The sequence below is a fragment of the Melanerpes formicivorus genome, unplaced genomic scaffold, assembly GCF_026170545.1.
Source record: "Melanerpes formicivorus ecotype bairdi unplaced genomic scaffold, bMelFor1.0.p_v2 SCAF_2, whole genome shotgun sequence".
Classification (NCBI taxonomy): Eukaryota; Metazoa; Chordata; class Aves; order Piciformes; family Picidae; genus Melanerpes; species Melanerpes formicivorus.
In genome coordinates this window covers 45200878-45223454 of record NW_027142354.1, presented here as the reverse complement: position 1 = coordinate 45223454, position 22577 = coordinate 45200878, and the positions used below count along the sequence as shown (strand labels likewise).

Below are 22577 nucleotides of genomic sequence, written 5' to 3'. Positions count from 1 at the left end.
TCCCCAGTGACAGGGGGAGTGGGATGGCGTGCACCCACAGCAAGCTTGTAGAGGGCACCAAGCGGAGTGTCCTGGAGGGACAGGATCCATCCACAGGGATGGGAATTCCACACAGAGGAAATGCCCTGAAATTATGCCAGGGGAGGTTTAGGCTGGAGATCAGGAAAACTTTTCTTCCCGAAAGAGCAGTCACTGGAACAGGCTGCCCAGGGAAGTGGTGGAGTCACTGTCCCTGAAGGTGTTCCAAGAAATGCGTGGACACGGCACTCCAAGATATAGTTTAATGGCTATAGTCTTACGTTGAAGGTTGCACTTGATGATCTTGGAGGTCTCTTGCAATCCAAACAATTCTATACCAAGACGAGCGGGCCGGCCGCGCTGACAGAGAGCCTTCGCCGAGTCCCCTCAGCGCCCCCTCACAGCTCACAGTCAGCGCGAACCGCCTCGGTCCCGCCCGCCCGCGCCAGGCGGTGGCGCCTCCCGATTGGCGGCGGGGCCGTGGGGTGAGCCGCGCGAGGCCGCCGGGAGCTGTAGGCAGAGTGCGGCGGTGTGCGCCTGGCCGGACTGCTGCTCCCGGCGCGCCTCGCGCCGCCCTGTGACAGGGCGGGGGGGCAGCGCTGCGGCAGCGGCGCAGCGGGCGCGCAAGAGTCGCTTCGCTGCCTCGGCCCCATTGTGTGGCGCGGCCGCGGCACCCCGGTGCCGCCCGCCATCTTGTGTCGGAGCGTGGGGGTGCTCCGCGCCGGGCCGCCGCGTTCGTCTCAGCCGGGGCCTTCGCGGAAGGAGAGGCCGAGGCTGCGGCCGCCGCCGTCCTCCTGCCGAGAGGGACAGCGGCGGCGGCGGGCAGACTGCACATCGGCCGCGCCCGACCGAGGCCTATCCTGTGTCTCCGCCCCTGCGGGCGGCCCCGGGCCTTTCTCCCCGGCCGCTGCTGTTCCCCGAGGAGACAGGAAAAACCCCGGGGCAGATGCTCGGCTCCTTGCAGCCGGACACAGCCACCCCGCCCAGCCGGAGTTGAGGACCACTCTGCGCCGACTCCCTCCCCATCTCCCCGCTCCAGCCCGAAAGCCGATGCCGCCGCTGGACCAACAGCTGCCCGGGCCGGGGGCGTAGCGGTGGGCGCTGCCAGCACCGCTTCCGAGGAGGCGGGCGCCCGCCGCCCACCGGCCGCGGATCAGGAGACCCGAGGGCCAGCCCCGCAGAGCTGCCGCTGCTTCCCGCCCCATCAGGCGAGGGGCAGGAGACCCACCCCGACTGCCGAGCCGCGCCCCGCCCGCCCCAGCCGGCAGGCGAACCGGGCCGCCGCCGCGCACCATGAAGATCAAGGATGCCAAGAAGCCGTGTAAGGCCGCGGGCTGCTGCCGCCGCGCGTTCCGTCTCCCAGGCCGAGCCGGGGCAGGCGGCATGGGGACGTGGGGGCTGGTGCGGCGGGAGGTTCTGGTCCGTGAATCCGGGAGCTGCCTGCCGAGACTCCTCTCGCTCGTGTGCGTCCGTTTTCAGTGAGGTTTCAGGGTTCAGGAGATAGTTCAAACTCGTGTTTGCTTTGGAAGGGCTACTCTTTGAAGAGGAAGTAATCAGGTGGGGGAGGGATGGGTGCTGATTTTAGGGAAGGTGGCACTTAGTGTACCCAACACCACCTTAGGCGGCTGCATTTGCTATTTTAAGATCTAATCAGGCTTTTATTTATTTTTCTAAGGGATAATATTTGCAAATATTTGGATACAAGTCTTCCATTGACGATGAATGCTTCCTTTCAGTAAGCACAGCTGCAGTAATAACTTCTGTTATTTTGGAGTATCATATTTGGGAGGGCACAGGCATGGTTCAGACTCGGGTGGATGCAGACAAACTGTCTAAGACTACTGGTACTTTTTTGTGGGAAGAGAGAATTGGTTTGAGTTAGCCTACCTACAAGTGGTGGTTTTCCAGTGTAAGATACCCAGCTGTGCAACTCAGCCGGCCTGTCAGACTTAATCGGGTGTACCTATAGTGAAAGGAATGCAGGTATTACTCAGTGAGGCAGGGTTTCATTTTGTCACCATACTCAAAAGACTTATATCGGGTGTGAGTTAGTGTGGAAAAGATGGCCAGTTCTGAAGAGCTGGGACTGCTGCTGTTCTCAGTAATATGATGTGTCTGAAGAGTGTGGAGCTTATGTATATTGAAAGTGTGTGTATTAAATATATCGTTTAAGCAGTCCAACAAAAAGGAAATCACCAAACGTGTATTAACACGGGAAGTATTGGTGTTCTTTTCCCTAGTGTAATACTTAAAGAATGATACCAAGACCCTGAAGTAGTAATTGGCTCTAAGAGGTTGTAGTGGGTTGGCAATTTAAAATGGTGACAGTGTGGCTGCCTCTCCTGCAGCAACGGGATAATTTCAGGAGTGTCTCAGCTGGGCCTCCAACACTTGTTTTCTGTAGTGGTGTTTTAAATAACAATGGCAAATACTATCAAAAATTTTAACTGCTTAAATATGCTAAACTTGTAGTTGCACTCTTCCAGTTCCTGAGCTTGGAGGTTGGATTTATGATAGGATCCAGAAACAATTTTAACTGCATAAGCAATGGAGGAAAAAATGCAGCGTAAAACTACGTTGTTATTTCATCCTGACTCTTCAATATACTTTGAAGCTGGTGGCTGTTTTAAAGACAGTACCACTTAGTTTCATAGGCAGTGAACCTCAGACGCATTCTATGGATCTCTGTTCTTGATTAGTCACACTAACTGAACTGGGACAGCAGCTGTGTATTTGAAGAGGAGCAGATCCACAGAAGCACTGAAGATGGAGAAGTCCACTGATGTTCAGAGGCTTTAATGCCCAAGTGCTGCTGTCAGTTCGGCCTATATGCTCAAATTGACCTTAAAGCTGAGCTAGGTTCACAATACCACTTGTAGACTGTCTAGTTACAAATTATTTGGTGTTGACAGTTGTAGGCTATTGTGAGCACTGGCAAAGTGGAATTGCCATCATGAGAGAAAGAACAATTGCACAAAGTGCCATGCCTGTCATAAGAGTTGACATGGGAACACCTAGCGAGTTCAGGATTTCTGATGAGGTGTGTTGTTCAGACATGCTGGTTTCAGTCCTTCCTTTCAAATTTTCACCTGGTTAGTGATTTTGCTACTTTGGTGTTGTAAAAACTGTGGGAAATGGGGCTGAATTGTTGGAACATGACTCTTGCAATTGGCTGTCCTGAATGAAAAGAGGCTAGTAAGGTGCCATTTAAATGTCTTTTGCAGCTGCTGGGAGGTGATGAGCATTAGAAAGCACAGCAGAAATTCAAATTAGGAAAACCTTGTACTAAGTAGTGTAGGAGTGAAAGCTGGAGGGTTTGTGGAATCTTCCTGTATGGAGGATTCTTAAAAAACGTCAGAGGTCTGCAGTTCATAGCTGGACAGCACTGTAGCTGACCTCATCTGGTGCTGGCAGTTTTCCTGGTAGTGTGAAAGAGAGGCTGGACTAGATGACTTCCAGAGAACCCTTCCCACCAGTTGCATGATAACTCTTCTGAGGAAATGCCGATGGGAAAGAATGGCTGGCTCTTGTAAGAGAAGTTTCCAAAGGTTATTTAGGGGTGGGATGATAAATGGGAGAACAGACTGACTTGCAGGACCTGTGCTATGTAGTATCTGTCTAAGGGGAAGAGACAAGTTGCTCCTTTACAGAGAGCTCTTCAGGCTGGAAGGGGTGGGCAAGGCAGCCTAGAGGAGGGAAGTGCCAACATGCTGTGCTCTTCAGAGGAGATGGGGTTCTTCATCTTGGCTCTGGAGTGTAATGAACCACTGAAGGGAAGGCAGAGACTTCTAGTATTTATTGCACAGTGCATGTTACTTTTTAATTGTTTCTTTAGTTTGAGGAAAATGCCTGTTTCCCTTGAGGTGTATTGAGACATAATAGTGTGTGAAAGTGCATAGTGGAAATTTGCAGAATGCTGAATCAGTATAAAGAAAATACTGACTATGGACACGTAGTTGTGGACACAGTGATCCCATGCAGGATTTGTGTAGTAAAATTCATTAAAAATTCATTTAGGTTGGTGGAGAATCTCTTAAATTGATTATTCTGTTTGTAGAATTTGTTGCTGAGTTTTGTGGTATCCAAGCATTTTGTTACTAGTATTTGAAAGCTGGTGATTATCCCACAGCAGATGTTACAGGCTCTTACTTCACTGCAGTTGAAAAATGTATTTCTTAAAATGGGTTAACGCTTGCCTGGCATAGTTCATACTGTGTTTACATCAGAAGGTATTAGGTTAAGCCTCTGTGTGCTGTATCTCACTATAATAAAAACACCTATCCCCAAAGAGATTGCTGCTGGAATGTCAGCAAAAATGAATAGAATGAGCAAGACGGGAGAAGATGAAAGCACATATATTTTGTATCAGCTTTATGTGGTATACACTTGGATGTGCTAAGTCTAATGAAGAGCAGTTGCAGTAATTGCCAATTACCACCTATTCTCCCACTGCTAAACATGGCCTTTCTGTAGTGTGCCAAGAGGTGGCTAAGTGGAATAGTGTGGTGAGTACAGTTTGTTGGAGAAGTTCCCATCAGAGGTATGGTGGGATGTGACAGTGCATGTCAGAGTCATTGAATGCAGGATTTTATTCTGTCTGGCCCAAATCTATTTTGAGCTGTCCTTGGGATATTTGAACAAAAAAACTGTTAGAAAACTAGTTAGGCAGATAAACTCTCCTGTGTCTCAAGGGCTAAGGACACTTGATGTGCAGTTTTGCTCTGTAGAGGCTCATAGGCACACATCTGTGTAACAGGCACAGCACAGGCACTTTGCTGCCTAGCCAGCAGGTTAATTCCACTTGATTTAGCAGTTAAACAGCCTTCGATGTGTTTTTTCTTAACTTGTCCCATTGTATGTTATCTGCCTTACACTACTAGATGCTACAGGGATTAGAGTTTATTTTTAGTCTCCTGTATGCAGATGTTTTGGGGAAATACTGGAAGTATAAGAATGCCTATGTGTGCATAGGGAAAAAGGCATTTGGAGAGACTTCAAGATAAGTTTAGTTTGTTTCTGTGTTTAGAAACACAAACTGTGTAATAGTTCAGTGTAACCTCTGTAGACTTAACCTGTTTGTTTTGACAATAATTAGATAAGAATTGGGATCAAGGTTAGCTTTGTTAGCTAAGGCTACATACTGACCTGAATTAAAAGGTAAACTTTGCATCAAAACTGATAACACCGCATACATTCGTATGCTATGGTGGCAGAAGTATATGTAAGTTTTCATATGATTTCACAATATTTTTTCATTATTGTATTTTAATCCAGTGTAGAATCATGAACTAGAGCTTTGGCAGTTCTTCCCCAAGATGTGTTTATACTTGAAGTGCAAGTCTGATGTCTTAAATATAGTGCAGATCTCCCTACTTGAAGTGGGGGTTAGCTACTCTTATTTGAATGCTAGTCCCTGTTAATTTAGTGTAGGCTTAAAACAGGTTTATTTTATTTTCCAGTGGGAAGGAAGTATTTTAAAGGTGCTTGTGTTTCAAATGCCATTGCATTCATAGGAATGAGTTTAACAGTAATCTGTTTCTCAGTCTTTAGAAGCTAAGTACAAATAGAGAGTTAAACTGAAGAACCTTATATTTGACTGAATAAGGGGGAAATAATTAAGCCTCTCAAGTATGTATTTCTGCAGCTTTGGATTCAAAATGTGTGTAAAGTCAAAGTAGTAGTATGAGGTCTGGGTGGAGAACGTTGAATGTCCTCTGCTGTGCTAAAGCAGGATTCACAGGAAAGGAAAACACTTCAACCTTTGTGCTGTATTGGCATGAGGAAGAATTTTTATTGTAATTATTATCCTTCAGCATATAAAGACCTTACATGATAAGATATAAGTAACTTTAAGATTGTTGCCAAGAACTATGCATGTAAGGAGCTTGAGAAATGCAAACAGGAGAATGAGGCCTCCCTCTGTAGTTCTCAAGGACAATTTTTAAAAACAGCTATCAGCATGAGTTTTCTTACTAGGCAGAACTGGTACATCAGTACCTGACCACAGCATGTGTCAGCACTTTTCCCATGTGGGAAGTGCTTTTCTACATTGCACGAAGCAGTTCTAGAGAATCCTCTTAAATGTCATTATTTTTTAACTGAGAAGTTTGTCTTTCAAAGTTATCATCACAGCAGGTACAGAACAATCCATAGCTTTATGATGGCAAAGTTTCCTGCTTGCACTGTCGATGCAGGGACCACAATAGCTCCTGGCAGAGCTAGGAGTGAAAGAAAGTCTGGATTTGTTATTAAGGAGGTTGGATATTGTTCTACTCCTCCTGCTGTCCTATCCAGACAGTTCAGTTCAGCATGAAGTATCACATTAAACCACCAGACTTTTGAGTTCCCAGTTTGTGTTCTACTTTGCATATTTAACTCTTCTCATATAATAAAAATCTATATTATATGTATTCTTAAATAGAGCCTGGCTTGACTTCCTAAAAGCAGAATGCAAGTTTGTGAAGTATTTTTATAGTCTATCCAAGGCCATTGGGCTTGTTCAGTAAAAAGCTTGATTCCTGCTCTTCTTTTTTCAAATTGCAGCTGACCTTTGCAGAGGGGAGCCGAACTGGGAAAAGACAGGGAGCTAATTTGTTCTGTGAATAACAGTTAAATTCTTGGCAAGGAATACTTCTGAGCTGTGTATCACTTTTTGTAGAGTGTACTTTGCAATAGGAACAGTTGTATTGAAGAAGAGCTAAGAAAAATCTTTAAATGACTAAATCCACATAAACTGCATAAAGGAAAAAAAAATTAACACATTGAAGCTGCAAAATGATGGTTACAGCTGTGCAAGTCCTCAAACCTCCTATCTTCAGAACTATAAGCTTGGAACAGAGGTGCAATTGGTACTGGTCTCATCCAGGCAAGTTTCTTTAACCACGCCTGCTGTGAGGATCAAGATGATGGCTGGGGATACTTTTTCAAAAGATTATGCTGCTGTCATTCTGCTCCTAAGTACATCACTCAAAGATCCTTGACCCTCAGATAAAACTATAAATCCACTTTTAATAGAATCTTTATGTATTCTCAGCCCAAGGTACCTGATGTGCTATTTTTCAGTTGTTACAAGACAACTTTCAAATAGAAGATTACCTCAAAATTACTCTTGGTTTTTTTCATGGATTTGAAAGACTACCAGCTATGAATGCTGGTATATATGCTGCAAATACCATATGTAAGAGTGAAAGCTCTCAAGCCTCAAAGAGCAGCAACATCACCTTAAGCAGAGTGCTTATGCATGTGTAAAGTAATGCACATATTCCTTGTACACATGGCATGACTTAAAGTAGAGGTGTCATCTTCAGACATTACCACGATTAGCCTAGCTGCTTTTCTGGAGGGGAAGCCTTGTGGAAGACTTGAGTGTGCTCTCCATAGTATGTTTTCTGAGTAGTTGTACTGCATCTCCCCATGACTTTATCACTCTTTCAGTAAATGTAAGAGGAATTGGTGTTTTCACATGGGTTCCCGTTTCCTCCATTCCCCTTCCATCCAGAGAGGATGGATCCTGAGCCAGGTTTGGGGCATTCTTAGCTGGGCTTTCTGAGCACATGTGACAGCATTTAAATGTGAACAGAGTGGCTCATTTTTCCATTTCTGCCTGTGGCCAGCAGGACTTTATTTTGTTCCTGTGAGGACTTCTTTCATGTTTTCTTGTTGAAAAGTAAAGTGTTGCTTTTGTATTAAGTTACATGTAATCAATCGACTCTTGTATCTTTACAGCTTTTCCATGGTTTGGCATGGACATTGGGGGAACTTTGGTGAAACTTGCCTATTTTGAACCTATTGATATCACTGCAGAGGAAGAGCAGGAGGAAGTTGAAAGCTTGAAGAGCATTCGCAAATACCTGACTTCCAATGTAGCCTATGGATCCACTGGCATTCGAGATGTCCACCTTGAGCTGAAAGACTTAACAATTTTTGCTCGAAGAGGAAACTTGCACTTTATTCGATTCCCAACTCATGATTTGCCTACTTTTATCCAAATGGGAAGAAATAAAAACTTTTCAACACTGCATACGGTGCTCTGTGCCACTGGTGGTGGTGCTTACAAGTTTGAAGAAGACTTTCGCACAGTAGGTAGCCTATCTTTCCTCCTGCTGAACCTGATGCTGAAAGCATTGCTCAAGCAGTGCTTTGAAAAACTATGTAATGCCCCCAAAATATTAGTAATTTTTTAAAGTAAGGTAATCTAGAAATGTGCTTTCTGATATTGTAATAAATGTTAGTATCTAATGCTAACAGCTAATTAGAAACTTACATTAATACAGTGAAATGCAGGACATGTTTGTGGAAGTTAACTGTTTCCTAATCTCTTTTATGTGATGAGAAATGTGCTTTAGCTGCTGAGGTGCTTGAGTCACTTTGGATTTTCTTTCCTGAGCAGTCTTTGATAGCTTTTCAGTTTTTGTGGATGGAGTTATTAATTGTGTGACATCACGTGTATCTCAAAGATTCTTTCAACTGCAGAGTGGTTTGAAATTTTACTGAGGGATTTTGAGTCTTCCATTGATGATCAAAATTGATCATTTGTTTAGATGTAATTGCCACCTGAAAGTAGTTGGTACTGAGAATCTTACCACAAGATCCACTGTGCCTGTCCTACCTACTTTTAAAGTGGCAGCAGACATCTTGCACTTCTGGAGACAAGACGACTTTCAAAAGGTCTCTTCCAACCTCTGCACTTCTGCAATTCTGTTTGGTTTCAAAAATCTGTTTGTATTTTCATTCTGGTGCCAGTCTTGTGTTGACCTGGTACATATGTTTGTGGGGGAGAGTCACCATTTGTGCAGTAGAACTAATTCATTATCTAAAGCCCCATAGGTCTAGTTGATGTTGAAACAGTTCCCTGATCTGCAGTTCCCTGGAGCTTCACAATTGTGCCATGGCAAAAAAAGCTGAGGGGACCTAGGGAAGGACTGGCAGTACTGTCATCTGGCACTGATGTAAATCTAGATCTGATTGTATGACTTCATATTCTGATACAGACTACTTTCTAAATGTGAGCTCACCTGATTCAAAGAAAGATTTTATGGGTGTGTTCATTCTTGGATTACCTACCCCACTGGGCACTCCTAACTGTTGGAACTCCCTGCTAGACTAAGGAAGAGAGCCCAGCGGATTAAGTGGATTAAGTATGGCATGAAATTACAGCCTTCCTGGAAGTCACAGCACCTGTTAAATTGTCTCTGCTTTATAAGAGAACAGCAACTTAAATGTCACATGCAAAACTGTGGAAGAACTGTAATGAGGCTTTACTCCAGTCAAATTTCTGATCTATGGTTTCCTTGTGGTCCTTGGAGTGTTAGTATAGTTGCAGGGATAGTTAGTTGGATGCTATTGAAGTTTTTATTTGCTGGCATCTTAAAAATGACAGTTAGACTTCTAAGATGGGGAGGAAACCCACAAAACTTGAAAAGATGTGCACATGTGTGAGCTTTGCTAAGATTACCCTCAGTGGGGCCTCGGGGTATTTGGTGATGTTTTTCTGATTTAGATTGATGAAAAATGTTGCTATTTTATCAGTGGATTAATCTCCACAGATATCCTGGTGCTTACCAAAGCAGATGCTCATACTGCCTGTGTGTTCTTGATTCAAATCGGAGATCTAGTTTTATAGTCAGAATAATTTGCTAGGAGGTGTATTCAGAATTTACTTCTGAACGCTTTGGCTTTATAATGGGACTGAAGTCCCTGAATTAGTACCTGAGATAGCTTCTTAAAGTTAGACAGTACAAATGTACTTACAAATTTGTAGCACATTTAAGCAATGCTAGAACATGGTGACAGTTTTTTTCTTTTTTAACACAGATTGGAAACCTCCAGCTGCACAAACTGGATGAGCTTGACTGCCTTGTCAAAGGCTTACTGTACATAGACTCTGTCAGTTTCAATGGCCAGGCAGAGTGCTATTATTTTGAAAATGCCTCAGATCCTGAGAGATGCCAAAAGATGCCTTTTAACCTGGATGATCCATACCCATTGCTGGTTGTTAACATTGGTTCAGGAGTCAGCATTTTATCAGTCCATTCCAAAGACAACTATAAAAGAGTAACTGGAACAAGGTAACTTAAAAACTTAAGTTAATGTTGTTGCTTTACAGAACAATGAGCCTTCTGTTTTCAAAGTGCTTCCTTTCCCTGACTCCTCCTGCTTAGCCCTTCTCTCACTCTGTTGTATGGAAAAGTACTTTGTCTTTAATTTACAGCTGCATTCATTGAAGCCATAGATCTGTTGAGGAGATGTAATTAGCGTCTTACCTATCAACTTAATAAGTGCTAGAAGTGCTGCACGGTGAGAGTTTTGTAGGTTTTGTCTTCAAGTTTTGACAATGTTCCATGAGCCTGTGTTTCTCTTGCTCCTTAATAGTAAATCTGTCCACTCATGATGTCCAGTAAATGATCAGTGACATGGTGTGGATACTTAGGGAGTTTGTCTGTGATTAAAACTCCAGCTTAGACTTTGAGAGTTTTTATCTATTAGCTCTTACTGTAGGGTCAGCTTCTTATAAGCGACTTAAATAAATGTTCAATTGATTGACAGGTGTCTATGTAGTGAACCTGGAGCACACAAGCAAACAGCTTGGTAACTAAGTCAGAGGGCTTTATTTGTTTATTTTGTTAGACATAAGAATCTTTGTGAGGAAATACTATGTAAAAGCAATTAGTCATCTTTCTTCTTAGTCTAGGTGGAGGGACCTTTCTTGGTCTATGCAGTTTATTGACAGGCTGTGAAAGTTTTGAGGAAGCTCTGGAAATGGCATCTAAAGGAGACAGCACACATGCTGACAAGCTGGTTCGAGACATTTATGGAGGAGACTACGAAAGATTTGGCTTGCCAGGATGGGCTGTAGCATCGAGGTAAGAAAGATCTTTGTTGGCTCTTTTGCTGGTTTAGGGGCCTTCAAAAGCAAGATTTGGAGCTATTAAAACAGAGAAAACTGATATTTGCAAATGTTTATTGTAGTAGTTACATTTTTGTACTAAAAGGACATCCCAGCTTTCCTGAAGACTTCAAGCCACATCCAACTGTGTGTGTCATACAGAGCTTTACATGAGTCAGAGAATGCAAGGTAATCACAGGAGTAAAGAGAACAAAGTGCAGAGAGGAAACAAAGCTAGTTACGTTTTAGCTTAAAATCTTTTAGCAGGCTGGCTGTCCAGAGGAAAGGTGAATGGGAGGTGGCATTTGTGTTGCTCTTACAGTGGCATCTCTTAATTTATTTATTTCTTTGAAGACTGCTTTTTTGATAAGTGATTGTCAGTACATGCACCTGACATAATGCTTTTAACTACTTTTCTCACAAAGGATGCTGAACAGTTTGTACCATGAGAATGGATTCTTTTACTGCCAATGACAGGATTTTTGTCATAGCTGCAATTTTTATTTCCATCGGGGAAGATTACTGGTGATAAGTGTGAGAAGAATAAATTTCAGGAGTGGAACTAATATATGCATAAGAGAGTTCATTAAATTTTTGCCCTTATTTGGTAGTGAGAGATCTTATTTCACAGTAACTTAATTCTTCTCCTGCTCCAGCCAGCTGAGTCCACGTCTCTTGCAAGAGCATATACAGAGAGGTTTTAATATGAGGAAAATTTACCCTTTTAGTCAATCCATCTTAACTCACTGTGTAGGTACTTTTTGTTCTCTTGCACTTTTTAAGACCCTTAGGATCTTTAATGGGTGTTTGAGTTTTAGAGTAATCAGGATTCTAGCACTTTGAGCTGACTTAGATACGGCACAAAGGCCGTACTGGTAAAATGTGTAAGTTATGGATTCTTGTCTTGTTTTATTTATAATTCATCAAGGCATTATCTACTGCATATTGTAATTGAAATGCCCTTCTAATCTAGAAATGTTCATTTATACAATCTAAATTTCAGTCAGTCAGCTGTTTATTTTCATTTTTTGAGGATTGCATTACATCATAAAACCAGCTCATTTCTGGTTTACTTCTGCTTTGAGAACAGAAGATTGGACAGATACTGTGAGTGAGGAAGAAAGCATGGAGTTGGAGGATTCACCAGTCAGACTTAGCTGTTCACTTAACTTACAGTAACTAGGTATGCAGAGTAGTCTTACCTGAAAATTAAGACTACTTTTTGCTGTAGGTGCTTCTTCATGGAAGTCAAACAAAAATACTTCATTGGGGGCCGTGATTGTTAGAAGATTGACTGTTTCCTGTGAAGTAATAGATACACACATTGTAGTTTCAGTTGTCAAATTACCGCATTTCATGTAGGCTTAAAAAGGGAGTTAAGAACCAGTATGGGGCTTAAGTTCTGTTACAGCATAAAAAATAAATTCTGAAATTACTTCAAATACTTTTGAATCACTTTGTACTTAACATTTTTTTCCTATTCTAGTTTTGGGAATATGATCTACAAAGAGAAGAGAGAGTCTGTTAGTAAAGAAGATCTTGCAAGAGCCATATTGGTCACCATCACCAATAACATTGGGTCTATTGCCCGGATGTGTGCAGTAAATGAGGTAAAAAAGCTTCTGACAAGGAAGTTATCAATCTATAGTCATGAGACTTCACTCTTTTTTGACACCTGTTGACTTACTGGTGGATATAGGGAGGCTTCCCTGCCATCTTCTGTTTCTCAGATCTCCACTAAACAGAACCAGTATGCATTCAGTTTCAATATGATTAGCATGGACAGCCAGGAATACTGAATTTAGGCTTTGAAGATAAGAATGTCTGGGCACCAGAGATTTCCTCATTTATTATGAAAAAATCTTTGAACAAAATGAGGTTTAATAATAGATTTCTGTAAGAAGACTGGGGGTAACTGTTAGGTTAGAGCTCTGCTTAAAATCCACTGAGGCGAAATATCAATGACCATGTTAGTTGCAGCAACTCTCCTTTTGCTTAGGAGCCAGACTAAACATAATTTTCTGGTTTTAATACTAGAAGTTCTCCCTCAGTTTCCTTTTTATATGTGTCTTGAAGAAGAAAGTTAGTTTTGTGGGTATTAAATTTATTTTGGCTTTTTGCTTTGTGACCAAGCTTGGTAACAAAACAGGCAAAATGCAGGTGAAGTAGAAAGTACATGCTAGTTGTCTGAGGCAAATGTATGCAGTTTATATTTAAGGTAAATGAGTACAATTCAGAACTTGCAAACTGCACAAATTAGCTTTATTCCAAGTTCTTTTGGTCTAATTCCAACTGTGTCATAGAACTACAAATCACCAGAAATAGTCACTAGTGATGTGCAAACATAGTATCTTGAACTGATGTATAAAGATAAAATGAATTTAATTATTTTAGCTTTCTGCTATAAAGCTGAATTGTGTTTGAGTGCCTTAACAGTCTATTTGCTGTGTCTTCACTGTGAACTATTCAAGATGGTGAAGAGAGTTGTACGTTGGTCATTTGACTACAGCTTGAACTGTAAAATTAGTGTTTGTAACAACTTGGATAGGAGTATCAATCTAATATAATAAAGCACTTAAGCACTAACACAATTTTTCTTTGGTTCTTGCTGTCATGCCATTAACCCAGTGTTTCAGGTTATTTTCACTTTGTGTTGGATTTATTTCAGTGAATGGGGAAAACTTAATGAATTTAACTTTTTTATATTTGACTTGGTTAAAATTTACAGCTCACTTTAGTATTTAAGTCTTAGTCTAATGTTATGCTGATGTGTGTCAGGGTCTGAAGATGAAAGGAACTTATGTCTTACTGTCTTCGGCTTCTTTACAGTGCTGCCTTGTTGCATATGGATCAAGCAGCATTGTACAGGGCTATGAAGGCACTGAGTCTTCTCCACCAAACAGAAGTATTTTTATTTAATTTCACTTTTAGCTGGGCTGTTTCTGTGGCTTAATTATTTAACAGGCTCACTTAATTTGAAATGCAAATGCTGTTTCTCTGTAAATTAAGTCCTTTAATTCTTGAGGGTTGTGGGGTTTTTTTGTTTTGTTTTGTTTTCTCCAAATATGCTGTGCTTTTAAATTTTGGATCCATGTTTCAACTGGAAGTTGTTTTGGGGAGTTTTTTCCTTGCTCTAGACATTGAGTTCTTTGTTAGCTGAAATTTTCCAAGCTTTGTTAAACAGCGAAAAGACTTAATCCTTTGCTGGTTTTCTCTCTTGCTTTCAGAAAATAAACAGAGTTGTGTTTGTTGGCAATTTTTTACGTGTGAATACTTTGTCAATGAAGCTTCTTGCGTATGCACTGGATTACTGGTCAAAAGGCCAGCTGAAGGCCTTGTTCCTAGAACATGAGGTACGTTGTGGCTCATTTTTCTGTATGCACAGTTGTACCATCAATCAAACGTGCATTTATTGAGTAGCTCTCCTAAGTGTGGTATCATGAGATGCCAAGAACTCAGTAAACGTTGAAAAGGAGGCCTCTCTTACTGTATTGGTTCTCTGGGCACAGCTTTCTCTGTCAGGGAAGTACTTCAGTCACTTTGGGCTATTTTGGTTCACACTATAGATCTTTGGAAAGGGACAAGAAAATGTTAAGCTCTGTATGAAAGTTCAACAGTCTTTCCTTGGGTTTGGGTGAAAACAATAGCAAGTATTGTATTTCAGAAGATTATAGAGATCTGAAGCACAAGCCTTTGAAATACCTACATTGTTCTTAACTGAGCTTGAGCAATGTCCTGAAAGTCAAGACTGCTACTTGAACCTGAAATATTTTTTTGTTTCTTTTGAACAGGGATACTTTGGAGCTGTTGGTGCTCTTCTTGGGCTGCCAAATTTCAGTTGAGATACCAGATGTCACTACACTGAGCTATTTTTCTGCCTGAACGACACTTGTTTATGGCTGTGGGAACTAAATGTGGGGAGGGAGAAGAAAATAGCAGATTTTCTGTAACTGTTCTCAAAGTGATTAGCTACTGAACATTGCCATTAGAAGGAAGGGGGGTTCAAGTCTGTTGGGCATTGAAAAATGAACTGTTCAGGGATATCGTTTATGTTGTGTGGTACATGTAGCCAATACTAAACTTGTTGATATGCAGTACATCCTCTGAAACAAGCTTCCAAAAGAAGGAATGCCCAGACCTTTGTGTTCAATGTGGAAATACTGCAATTTTACTCCTGAGGCTTTAGGCCCATCAAATTGGTAGAATTAAAAATTATTTTCATTAGTCATACTGTATTATGAGCACAATTTCTTGTGTGTACTTACAGAAAACAACTTGAAAACCAGTAAGGTACTATCTGCAAGATGAGGAAACTGTAGACAATTGCTTCCCACAGTGAGAATAGTCATTATTTTATGTGGGAAGAATAGAAACACAAAAAATCAGCCAAAGTAGCAGATTAAGCAGTGAAGATGCCCTTCACTTGCCCTTTTTACTTATTTTAAAATGCTACAGGTACTTTGGCAGGCTCCTCTGTCTTTGGGTGAATTGGGAAACTATTGTCATGATTAATGAAGGCATATTTCAGGGTTGGGGTTTATTTAGATTTTGGGTTCATTTGTTGGGTTGGGTATTTTTGAGGACCTGACTACCAAAATGCTTCCTGGTTGTCTTTTAGTGTCTCTCTTATAAATTCTGACATTGTTTGTACAGGTGGCACAAAGCCCTAGGGAAATGAAGAAATCCTTCTAGAATAGACTAAATACAATTCCAATGCTTTGGCTCATTTCTGTGAAGGTTTGGGAAATTTTCTGCCCCATTCTACTAATTTGAAAATGTGACTTCTCCTTAATTATATGAGTTGATCAGAATCTAATTAGATATTGAAAATGAAAGGTCGTTAGCTTGCTTTTGGTTTGGAAGCTTGTTTTTGAAAGTTGAGGACAGCATCAGAGTTTGTATTGCAACACCCAGTGGACCAATAGTTCATGTACTTGCAATATGAAACCACTCATCAAATTGTGGCCTTGGGATAAAATCCATCCTCTGGAACTGTTTTTTGGGGGTTTCTCTATGCTTTTAAAATTGTGATTATTGTAATAAGTTCGGTTCTGCAACCAGGGCACGACTTCTTAAACTTGTAAGACACAGTCATTAGCTGTATGACTGTGGACTACAAATTACTACCTAATTTCTGATACAGTTTTAAAAGTAAACATTTCCTATAATTGCATGAGGACAGCCAGACTAGAACACATTCATATCCTGGGTTTTAAGGTATTTTTGAAACTACTCACTTGAGTATACCACAGCATGGCTGTGTTCCATCAACAGATACATCCACCCAGTGTGTTAGAAACCTCTGCGTGCTATTTTCAGTCTTCTTTCTTTTCTTAACATTCAAAGCCCCATACTAACGTCATGGGGTTTTAAAAAAAAAAAAAAAAAAAAAAGTAAAAAAAACCTTTGTGGTCCTTTAAAGGGGATTTCACTGAGAGTAGCCAGTTCATTAAGCCTGATGCCAATCACAAATGCAGTTCCGTTGATTGTTGCTTCGCCTGGTACTCATATTATGTTTTCATTGTACTTTTTTTGTTTCATTTAAGATCCTAAGAAAAACAAACAAAAACAAAAAAAAACCAACCACCAAACAAAAAAAAAATCAGGCAAATTTCACTCACAGTTTAACTGATGTAATGCTAAATCAGAGCAGGGGTTTTATAGAATGTCTTTATAAATGCTGTATACTGTTCCTTTGAAATTACAATCAACCATAGAAAGTAACCTATATTTGGTTATAGAACTTTGGACATACTTCATTTTCTCAAGGTTCTGACATTCTCCTGAAATTCTTGCAAAACCAACGGTGTGTATTTCTTGCAAAGTGAGGTCCTTCAAAAACCTACTACAGCTTGATTAGAAACTATTGTATCTAATTACTTCAGATCATATTTGTTACTACTTCACTTCTCCCTTTTTTGATACTAAAAGAGCTGCTCTTGAAGCAGTTGTTAGAAGTTACTTCTATATTTAAGCAGAATCATGTGTAGAAGATGATGGCCTAATCACCATGGTTCATTTAAACATTTGAATTTGAAGATGAATACTTCTTGAAAGGAAAGAGAGTTACAGAATAAACTGAGTAATTCTTGAACAGCTGTACTGTAGACAAACTACTGTGAAAATCAAAATGTCTGCCCTACCTCTATTTTACTTCCCTTGAGCTTCTACAACAATTGGCTTCCTTTTGCTGGTTTTATCAGCACAATTGTTACTTCATTACTAGAGCAACCAGAGAAGTTTTCAAACCCAGTTGTAAAACCATGGTGTCCTCTATTTAAGCCACATCTTTGGGTTTCATCTAATTTTTCTCTCAAGCTAGAACTTGCTCCTAGAGTCTCCAGAGGTGGACTCTAGTAGAAATGACAGGCATCACAAAATAGTTGCAAGATAAGCCTTAAAGTGTTCTCATCAACATTTTCTTATAAATAAGCTGGAAAAACTTGTTTCTTTTACACAAGTCGCTTAAGTAACTGGCTTTGCTTTCACCCTTGTCATTTCTTTTCCTCAAAGCTAACTTACTGAAGCAGCTTCAGAGTGAATTGATTCAATGTGATGTACTACAACAGAGAAAATTTGGGGTTTTCTCAGGGCTACTGTTGTCTTCTCAAGTGGAAACACTTCTCCAGAGGAAAGTTTTATGATATTTCTTCTTTGGTGAAACACAAAACTCCTTTTGGCTGTGTAATGGTTTCCAGTTCAATCAGCCATCTGAGTGCCTTTTAATTTTTTTATATAATGCCAATTTTGATGGTACTGGGACTTCACCCGTGAGGTTTCCTAAACCAGTGTTTCTTTCCAGAGAAACAGCAGATAATTTTATTGGTCATGGAGATGATCCCTTCAGTGTAAGTACAGAAAACAATATCAGGTTTCTAGATTCCTAATCCCTGCAGCCCTTATCTGGAGGTAATGCTATTGCATTTCCTTGGTCTCATCCCTCCAGCTTGGTCTTTTAATGTATTATGCACAGTTCTACTGTGTATCTCCATGAAAATCCTGCAGATTTTTTGGTCACAAAGGTGTAGATTTCTGGCCAAAGAAGTCTATTTTTAGGTGAAGCTACTCCAAGTTGATGCAGCTATGAAACTTAACCACTTCCACCTTTCTATCTGTTTTTGCTTAGGTAACTGCAATTTTTTTTGAATGAGATTGGAACTTCTACAATACATTTTGAATATTTAGCATGCTTGAATGAACACATCTTCAGCAATCTGCACTGAAGCTAGCAGAGGTTTAAGTATAAACCTTTTTTTGTTTTTTTAAAGGAGCAATAAATTTAACAGTTCAGAGAGAAGCAGCACTGATACATTTTGTCTTATAGTTTGGTCAAGATTTTCAAAGAGTGAGCAGAAGTCTAACTTGCTCTTTGAAGATCTTTCTATAGTGTTTTGCAAACAAGCTCTTGTGTGATTTTACCAACACCTCTATTTAAGACTTAGAGCATGGAGAGAATGAGATCACGCTGTCCCATTTACTCTCAGCCTGTACATTAACGACACTGTTCTGGCTTCTAATGGCTTAAATATTCTTTCAGCAGTACTGTGAGATTCCTGCTTGCATCTGAGCTGTTGGAAGTATATGTGCAAGGTGATTATATTGCCTTTAAGGACTGCAATACTAACTCTTTGTCGCTATCCAGTGTAGGTCTACTTCCAGATAAGTTGAAATAACTTATTTCTAAATGTTTCATATTATCAATGGGATTTTAATATTGGGACCTAATTAAAGTGTTAAATCTAGAGGAAATCTGTGCTTCTTAAAGACTAAATGGTGTCATAGGCATTCAGGCATTAATTTACATTAATGCCTAAATTTACATTCAATCTATTTCAAAATACCACTTTTCCTATTCACATTCTGGATGCTCGGTGGCTACAATCCTGAGGAAAAGCTGAGTTCAAAGCAGACACAAAAGACAGTGTGGGTCTTTTGATCTAGTTGTGGTCAGCTTTTTATCCTGAGTCCACTTGCATATGTTGTAAGACTAGTTGGTCTCCTTGTCAGTGTTTTCCTAGCAGTAGGGTTTTCTGCATCCTTTTGGATGGTGCCAGCTTAAAAAAACAGCAGTTATGTAATAGAGCTTTGCTTAGGTTAAAAAGTGAACAAATACCTGTGGGTCCGATGAGAAGACCTGTAGGTCACCATGCAGAGCTAGGAACACACTTGCTGCATACAGTTACTGCTCTGGTTGTATTAATTTTTCCATTTCCCACTGACGCACGGTGAGAGGGGGGCAGACTTCACAATCATGGACAAAATGGATGAATTAAGCCCTTGGACGTGACCATGGGAGATAAAAAGTGGTTTTATCACAGTATAAAGGGATAGTTCCCTGCTTACATTCTTTTAAGTTTTACTGCTCTGTTCCAAACTAGACCATCGGTATTCTGTCGTTTGTGATAAAATTACTAATTCTAGTTTAAAAAGTCTGCAAAGAAGCCTGTTTCAGTAGTTTTGTTTGCTTCACATACATAACTCATACAAAGTATTCTTGAAAACACTTCTGAAAACATCTCAAAAGATGCTGTAATATATTTGTAATTATTAATGTGCTAATGGAATATGTTTGAGCAGTCTAGGTTTGCATAACTGAGTGCCAAATCATGCTTTCTTCAGTTACTTGAGTAGGTGATTCTCTTAAATGGGGACTGTTTTAAACTGAGGAGCAAGATTTGGCCTCAAGGTCCTCTGCCTGGGGAACACAGTAGTGCTACTTCACATATTCCTGCTGGTGCTAAATCATTTGTTGAAAATAAAGATTCTAATTAGAAATTGTAAATAAAATATATATGGCCTGATCCTTCTGAGAGACTTAAAATGTGTCATTTGCAAATATTTTTTTTTGGCCTTCATTTGAAGTTTCCCTTTTGTTTTCTATATGTGAATTTTGTTTGTTAATGTGGCAAGTCATTGACAGGTTTGGCTTCCTGTAAGGCCCATAACATTCCCGTTCTGCATTATGGTACAGGTGAAATTCATTGCTGGATTGCAGTGTTACCCTGCATTTTGTTTTGTCATAAAAACGGTGTCAAGTAGAACACAGTTGGCATTTGTTTTCTGCTAAATCTTAAAAAAAAATCAGCCGTTACTTTACTGTAAGCATTTGGGAAGCTGTGGAAAATTAGAAAAAAAATAATAATTTTAAAAGCTAAATGTGCTAATTCTTGCCTCTAAAATAAACTGGAATATAGTGTGTTGATTGCTAACCTTTGCTATAAATAGCATTTCACAGTTCCTCTAGCATCCATTTCAGACCCTTGTACATACAAGCTTTGGGAGGAGCTATATTAGTTTCAGGTTGTGCATTACAGAAGAATTCAGTTGTAAGACTAGTAAATTAGTAGTTGGAAATAAATTACATCTAGAAGTCATCAGAATTAGTGTGTTGATGCTATAGCGAATAGGATATAGAGTGCTTTTGGTAATCTGCACTTCTTTATATTCCTGAATTTTGGCATTTTAGCAAGCGAGTGTTTAATTTTCTATCTACTGTCTCCTCATCTGCAGGCCTTCTAATCACCAATCGCTGTCTTCAGATATTTGTCTTTCTTAGTTAGTGAAACGGACAGGCAGCTCTATAAATTGTAAACCCTTGTAGGATGGAAATTCTCTGAAGAGCCATTTGGTTAAGTTGCCTTATTCTATTACATTGCACTCATCTTATTTCTCCACTTTCTTGTTTACTGTTCAGACACTGAAGATGTGATGTAAAAATACATGCTACAAATTTTTATTCCTAAATTACTGATGAATACCTGTTAATACAGGTCTTGTAAATTATAATCTTTATGCCATCTGTAATACAGCTCTTGTAAATTGTTTAAATTATTTTTTCTTTTTATAGATCCTCATTATTGAATGTACAGATTAGAACCCTTTAATACGTCACTGAATAATTTGACTGGGGGCGCAACTATGGCCAATGCTGTAATTCATCCCATCGAAACTGTAAATAATTCTTTGCTGCTTGTTTGCATGAATGAAGTTTGGATTTTGTTTACTTTGGCATAACCCAGCTCTGCTGTGATGGGCCTACTTTATACAATTTGTTTTCCTGGCTTTATTACCATTTGTTCTGTATGAATGTTAAAACAGTACTTTGTCTTTTCCTAATAAATAACTTGAGATTGTTCACTGTTTGCCTACATTTGTGGGTTTTGAGGAAAGGATTTCTTGGTGGTGTGGGTTATTTTTTTTCTTTTAGCATTGTAAGTTATTGTGCTACTCAATACTGGGGATTGTTGTGTAGCATTTTATACTGAGGAAACTTGACTGCTATGGTTTTCATGTTTGGTTTTTCCTCTCCTTTAAAAGCCTATACTTGACAGTCCTTAGATTCAGTTCCTGTTTGTAAACATTTGATGTCCTAAAGAATGTTAGTTTTGGAGTCTTGATGTAGAAAGCATGCCAGGAAGCTACAACAAGCTTTTGCTTTCATATTAACTTGAGAGCACATGCTGATTCTTGCTCACAGGTGACTCAATGTTATTTTCCTGTGGAATAAAATACTTCAGGTATAAACCCCATGTGATCCATAAACTGCAATTAGTCCTTTGGTGGAGTAGTTCTTCGCTTATGTTTTTTGAAAGTCAAAGGACACGATCCTGATGTTGTGACTGGACGCCTAACAGGCAAGAAGTTGTTGGGACTGCAGTCCATGGCACAACAGCATGCTGGCAATACATCTTGTGACGTGCTTGCTGTGTCAGACACTGCTCTTCAGGGTTTGTATATGCATTTTAGCCATCCAAACTACAATCTTGCTTTAAACTGATAAAAATGCAAGCCTGAAAATTCCCTTGTATGTCATACCGCCATTCTTTCTACCTAGGGAAAGTGAGGCTGGAAGTACAGGCTCCTTTACAAGGGTTTGGGGTGGTGATTTTTAGTCTGCCTTTTAGAGTTTTAATGCAGAAACCTTCCTTTTTTCTGTGAGTGAACTGTAGTAGCCTTTTGTGGCAGCTGGTTTGCATTTCAGCTAGGGTCCTTAACTGCTTCCTGGTGCAGCCTGTGTGCAAGTTCAGGGGAGGGTATGAGCTGTGTGAGCTTTATTTAGTTCGTTCTTATCTGTGTATTGAATGGAAAAAAAGTAATAATTCTGAGAAATATGTGACTTCCTCTTCCTGTAACACTATTCAGCAGCTGCATTTGATTTTTTATTGGACTCAGAAATCCAAACCTAATTTAATAACGCTTGCAGGTTCCCTCTTGTTGTAACTTTGGATTAAAAAATAAGTTTGCTTTTTGTCCCAGAGTAAAACCTCCTTGCTCTGAAGTCATTTCAGTCCATCAGGTGCTCAGTATAGCCACTTTCTGCCACTTCAGGCTACAGTATAAAAACATGGTAGCACTCATCTTGTGCACCGCACATGGCAGTTAGCAGGGTGGTTGACCATGTTCTGTTTCTAGTCTGGCAGGTGCAGACAGAACACCACACCCTGGGGCCTCAGCAGGCATCTGCTGCCCCACAAGCATCTCTGTGCTTCGAGGATGTCCATCCTTGTGGCTACAGAACAATCTGTGTGGCTCCATGTCCACAGGCCAGAACGGTGAGAGAATTGTTGTGCAGCCTGGAGGCATGTAGTTCAGAGAAGGGATCTGGCAGTGGTGGCTCCTTTTTAGCCTTACAAGATCACAGGACAAACTGCCTCCAGGAGCCTGCAGGCACCTA

The 22577-nt window shown here is 40.4% G+C and overlaps 1 protein-coding gene across 2 annotated transcripts; it reads left to right on the top strand.

Annotated features, from left to right (window-relative positions):
• The first annotated feature begins 692 nt into the window (after positions 1–692).
• On the top strand, positions 693–21040 carry PANK3 (pantothenate kinase 3). 2 transcript variants are annotated; one of them, XM_068158556.1, is made up of 7 exons: positions 693–1339; positions 7744–8096; positions 9832–10085; positions 10704–10880; positions 12390–12513; positions 14131–14256; positions 14695–21040. In XM_068158556.1, the coding sequence occupies exons 1-7, from the start codon at positions 1312–1314 to the stop codon at positions 14743–14745; spliced, it is 1113 nt and encodes a 370-aa protein (XP_068014657.1). In that variant the 5' UTR covers positions 693–1311; the 3' UTR covers positions 14746–21040. The 2 variants fall into 2 exon arrangements, with proteins under 2 accessions (XP_068014657.1, XP_068014665.1); XM_068158564.1 differs by lacking the exon at positions 693–1339 and adding an exon at positions 1405–1481.
• Positions 21041–22577: the final 1537 nt, after the last annotated feature.

What these genes read in the sequence shown, in the direction of transcription:
- PANK3 (XM_068158556.1), top strand. Translation starts at nt 1,312, where the DNA reads ATGAAGATCAAGGATGCCAAGAAGCCGT. An exon ending in GGATGGGCTGTAGCATCGAG is followed by an intron (nt 10,881 to 12,389) that starts GTAAGAAAGATC and finishes TTCCTATTCTAG; the next exon opens with TTTTGGGAATATGATCTACA. An exon ending in GGATGTGTGCAGTAAATGAG is followed by an intron (nt 12,514 to 14,130) that starts GTAAAAAAGCTT and finishes TCTTGCTTTCAG; the next exon opens with AAAATAAACAGAGTTGTGTT.